The sequence below is a fragment of the Kryptolebias marmoratus genome, linkage group LG24, assembly GCF_001649575.2.
Source record: "Kryptolebias marmoratus isolate JLee-2015 linkage group LG24, ASM164957v2, whole genome shotgun sequence".
Lineage (NCBI taxonomy): Eukaryota > Metazoa > Chordata > Actinopteri > Cyprinodontiformes > Rivulidae > Kryptolebias > Kryptolebias marmoratus.
The window spans coordinates 10,825,998-10,831,504 of NC_051453.1; the positions used below are offsets into that span (position 1 = coordinate 10,825,998).

General features: G+C 46.7%; 1 protein-coding gene across 1 annotated transcript in view; it reads left to right on the forward strand.

Moving 5' to 3' along the window:
* Nucleotides 1-1,569: 1,569 nt before the first annotated feature.
* LOC108230633 overlaps nucleotides 1,570-5,507 on the forward strand; it is an 11,671-nt gene continuing 7,733 nt past the window's right edge. Inside the window, exon 1 of the mRNA XM_017407017.3 lies at nucleotides 1,570-3,100. Coding sequence (XP_017262506.1) covers nucleotides 2,030-3,100 — 1,071 coding nt within the window. The 5' untranslated portion in view covers nucleotides 1,570-2,029. The remainder of the gene's footprint in view (nucleotides 3,101-5,507) is intronic.

The window sequence follows — 5,507 nt, forward strand, 5'->3', positions numbered from 1 at the left end:
GTCTCAGAGCTGAGTGACAGCAAGTTGTCAGGGCTTTTTGTGTGGCTCTGCTGGGGTTTTTTCATTTAAGACGCTGCCAGAGAGGGAGGTACCCACCAATGCAGCAGCAGCTGAGTGGAAAAAAAAAGAAGCACCTAGGAGGCATATTTCACACATGAAATCTGATCCAAGAGAACCAGACAAATTGAATTTTCCATGAAAATGCAATGTGATCTCTGAGGGCTAAGTGACTTTGCTGAAATTTGCTGAAGAAGCTGAAATGGAGTTGTTGAAGCTAAAAGAAGCAGAACACTAGATAGAAGCTAAACGTCCCAAAACGCTAGCTAAAAGTAGCAAAATGCTAACTAGAAGCAAAAAGAAGCATGATGCTAGTTGGAGCTAAAACCACCCCATTTCTAGCTAGAAGCTAAAAGTAGCAAAATGCTAACTAGAAACAAAAAGAAGCATAATGCTAGTAGGAGCTAAAAGTTGCAAATTTCTAGCTAGAAGCTAAAAGTAGTAAAATGCTATCTGGAAGCAGCAAAAGGTCGCTAGAAGTTAAAATTGCAAAAGAGTGTCTAAAAATTAAAAGTAGCCAAATAGTAGCTACAAGTAGCAAAAGGCAAGCTAAACTGGCACAAGAAGACAAAAATTGGTCCTGCAGCAGATTTGAAACTTTCAGTGTTTTCAAAGAAACTGAAGAAATCTCAATGTATTTCAAAAGGCGTAAATATTTGTACATAAAGTGAAATATTGCAAAAAGTATAAAAGTTACAAAATCCAAAGGTCATAGCGTCCATTTCCTGAATGAACTGAACGTTTCGATTTGTGACTGACTAAAATACAAAGCATGCAGAGGTAGTTACATTGCAAAATACGTACAGAATAATAATAATAATAATAAAAACAGGAAAACAACTGTGTGCATGCTGAATTACAATTCACACAATTAAAAAAAATACATCTGAATTCAAATAAAAAGCCCAAAAAATAGCAGCTAATTTGAACGAATGGCTGGATGTGTGGGACAATAAAAGCAGGGAAACAACAAGAGGCATGCCACAGGCAGGCTGTTGCTTGTAGTTTCTACTTTCTGTCAAGCTGGTGCTGATCCCTCATCTTAAAGGTCACAATTATGTGCCCCCTTCCATTTCTCCTCCATCCATTCCTGCTGCCACCCTCCTCCCTTCTGAGCAGCATTTAATTGTGAGGGGCTGAGCCGGGGGAAAGGAGTAATCAGATGAGAACAGAGGCGGTGAGGGGGGGAGTCACGTGGGTACACGTTCACTATCCGGGGATTAATAATACTGCCGACTTGATTGAACTTCAGCTGTTCTCCCCGGTAAATTGGAGGTGGAGTTGAGGGGAGGGGAGGTGGGGGCAAAAAAACAGTGACACAGACAGAGGGGAGGGAAAGAAATGAGAGAGTTGCAAGGACGATAAGGATAAGAACAGAGGAGGGAGAGATAGGGAGAGGGAAACAGAGCAGTGAGAGAGAGAGAGAGAGAGAGAGAGAGAGAGTGGGAGGAAGAAAGAGTGAGGAAGGAAGGCAGCGCAGTGCAGTTCAGGAGGGGAGGGGGGAGAGAGAGAGAGAGGGAGAGAGGGATGGAGAGACAGGAAGCCTCTGCTGCTACTCTGTGCCAGTGAGATGCAGGCAGGCGGAGAGGGAAGATGGAGCGAAAGGGGCCCCTGGCATCTCCGAGACCGAAGCCGGGGAGGGGGTGAGGGGGCTCAGGAGCAAAAACAACAGAGGGATCAGTGGGAGGAAGAGCCGAAACGTGAGGAAAAGAAAAGAGGCAGGGCGAAGAAGCCATAAACAGAAACAGGGGAGTGGGTGGAACCAAAGCTGAGGGAAAAACAGGAAAAAAAAAAAGTTTTGCTGGAGTAACAGAGGAGCTGGGCAAAGAATCCAAACATCACAGCAGATAAAGCTGCTGTTAATGGCCAAGGTAGGAGGAGGTTCATGGAAGAAGAGGAGGAAGCTGTTTGCGTCTCAGGAGTCCTCTGGCTCCTCTTCGTTTTCTGAGGCTGCTGGACATCATCCATCAAAATGTTCTCCGACAGCCGCGCCACGGCGCCCGGGGAGCAGAGGGGCTTCAAGCCACACGCCCCTCACTTCATCCCATGGCTGCGCAACAGTCTGAAGGCTCAGCATAGCGGCGGTGACCTGGGCCTCAACGGGCCGTGCAAATCCAGCTCTGAGGCCCGCAACGCCCTGACCCCGCTGGAGAGAGCCAAGGGCATTGGGTTCTTCTCCATCCAGGGGAAGGACCGGGCGAGGAAGGGGGAACTCAGATGTAACGGCATTGGGATGCTGCCAGTGGTGCTGAGGGGGCACCACATCCTGCCAGGGAGTCTGGGGAAGCAGAAGGAGGGTCCTGCCAGGTGGAACAAGACTAAAGAGCGGGACCCCAACACACAGCTCGGCCCAGAGGAGGGACTGGGGGACAGTTCTTCCACCACTTTGGACAACCACAACTTTGTAAAGAACCACAGCAGCAAACCGAGCCCCCGCCAGGTGCAGAACGACACGACCTCAGTCAGGAAATACGGGCCTTTAGTGGGACCCCCTCCAACTCCGGTCCCCATGCTGCTGGCCGAGAGGCCCAGCTGTGAGGTGCCTGTTGTGGTGTGTGAGGAAGACGGGGAGGGGAAGGTGTGGGACTACAGCAGCCACACCACCTACCGAAAGAGAGACCTGCATTCATCCGGCTGGCTGAGCTCAGACAGGCAGCACGGCTTCGCCTCCAGCTTCAGCTACGTCAACAAACACAGCAGGAGCTCACAGAGTCAGAGGGACCTGAGGGAGCCCTCGGCGGAGGCCTTCAACGGGCCCCTGAACGGACTCCTCTTCTCCACCGAGATCCCCCACAGGGGCCTAAGCTGCACCACTCAATCTCTGAGAGGCCTGAGAAAACCCAGACCGAGCTCGGAGCACATCGCGGTCCTGGGTCAGAACCGAACACAGGCGCAGCAGCACAGACCAAACACTGAGGCAGACCCCCAGAGGAAGGAAGCAGGGTTCACGAGAAAGGTGGTCCGAAATCAGATCAAACGAGTGATGGACAACCTGGAACAGGTCCTCACCTCACTGAGGGACATCCAGCAGGAAATGAAAGAGGTAAACACAACAGATTAGTGTTGATTCTACAGCAACACAGCAGTTCTGTCTAAAACTTCTCCATCTTCTCATTTCTTTCCAGGGACTGAAGGGTAAAAACTAAAAGAAAACAAACCAGTTAAAACAAAGAGAGATGGAGAGAGGAGAGTTTGCTGCATTCTCTCTCATTAATTTAGACATATTCCTCATGCAGAAAATGTTCGAGCTCGTGCTGAAAAACCTTGAGGCACTAACAGATAACAAGCCCCACTACAAACACTCATCCTCAGCAGAATTAAACATGTTTGTAAAAAGTCAGCGGCAGGGTTACATGAATCCAAAACTATTTGCTGTTTCTGCTTCTCTAACCCATCCTCTCTTGTTCCCAGACATGGAGACATCAACACTTTGTGCTCAAGTCGTGTGTGTGTGTGTGTGTTTTCATGAAGGTGGATGAGGCAATAGTTCTGCCCCATTTGCCCCGCTGCATTCAGAAGCTGTTTTCGATGATGCTGTATGACATTAGAAAACTCTCTTTCCTCCTCCTCTAGCATCCTCTCTCCTCTCTCCCTCCTCCTCTCCTCTCCTCTCCTGTGGACAGCTGCCGCTCCAGGCACAGCTGGATAGCGTCCGACTCCTTTTTTTTTTTATAATCCATTTATGTCCGAATATTTCTGCCTCATCCAGTAAAAGTGACACGCAAATCTTGCCTCTCGGCGTCTGATCTAAATCTGATGGTTCGCAGCCAAACCCGGGGTAGTAACCTCATCATGCTGGGCTGTAAGGTTTTTATGTGACAGCATTAATATAACAGTGATGAAAGTCCATAAGAGCCACACACACAAAAAAAAGAGGAGGAGGAGGAGGAGGAGGAAAGGCTAGAAGCAGGGGGGAGTAAGAGAAAATTGTAAATTTTCACGACAGATGTGACAAATCTAAGGACGATAGGACACAGTACAAATATATTTCAGGACATGCTGTTGCATGAGCTGCAAACACTGGTATAAAAAAGAAACAGAGCCAGAGAAAGAACTCCTATCAGCATTTGACTACAAGAGGGGGAAAAACATGAACATGAAGCTGTTTTACAAGTTAAATAAAAATTCCCCAAATGACCTAGAACTTCAAGGGGCAAGCATCTTTCAGTCTTCATACAGAGCATATGTGTGGTCCTGAAGAGGTCAAAGAAATGTTTTTTTGTTTTTTTTTTCCAAATCAAAAAAGCAGCAGATGAAAAGCGAGGTCCTCGGCTCTTTTATCTCCTCTGATTCCTGACATTAACAAGCACAACCTGCCCAGAGTCACTTGATGTGCAGATACATGCAGCAGCACTTCAAAGTAATATGAAATGCTCTGCTAAAAAAATAATAAAATGAATAAATAAAAAAACACAGACAAATCAGGTCATCCTTTGACATCAGCGAGGATGTTGTTGAACACAGAGGACAAAACTCATCCGGCATGGGCAGAGGATTTATCTGTGCACACAGAGCAGGTGGCGAGCTGGGTCAAACATTTTCCCCAGCGTAATTTTCTCCAATCTCTCTGTCATCATACAGCTGTGTGTGTGTGTGTTAGGCATTTATACATGGATGTGTGCTGGGTTCATTCTCTGCACTCATTTCGCATCTGGACATGTAGGCCTTTCCTTTTAAAAAACACACTATATGCTTTTTTACCAACCAGTAAGATGCATTAGATGGGAGGTGGGCCTAAATTTAGCGTACATATCCCCGTAATGGTACTCTCATTCTGTCTTGGCTGATTTAAAACTCGTTTGCATTGTGAGAAATATTTAAAGGTGTGTGTGGCGCAGGGGGGGAAAGTCCTCTGAAATCATCACTCTGACTTTTACCTCCTTGAGCTGCAGAGCTAAAATTAGTTGGAGATGTTTTTTGGACGTTTTGTTGGCAAAAAAAAACTGGATCTGCAAGAAACGTCCTGGTGGCTCGGGGATCTAAGTTGCTGACCGTGGAAAAGCAATGTACTGAGTCCAAATTCAGCTGAGGAGGTTTTGCGGAATATTCCCCCCCCCTCCTTGGATAGATGTCAAAGCATGCAGAAAGGGACAGATTTGCAATTAAATGGGGAGGCAATTGAAAAGCTGTAAGTTAGTTCTGTTTCTGAATGTTTCGACTGGTAGAAACAGAGGCGGATCTAGGATTTTTCCACGTCGGGGGCCTAAAACATGGGGGGGGGGATTCAGAACAGGGACATGCGGTCAGGGGAGGCAGGTGAGGCAGAGCCTCCCCTGTCATCATGACAAGAAAAAAAAAAATCATAACATAAAATGATTATTAATATTTGTCCACTGATCTTTATGTATGAGTAATTTTCGAACATTTTTATGGTCCAAATCGCATTTTTATAGTCAAAATCGCTGACATTGCATATTTCCTGTTCAAATATGAGGGTGAAACGCGAGGTG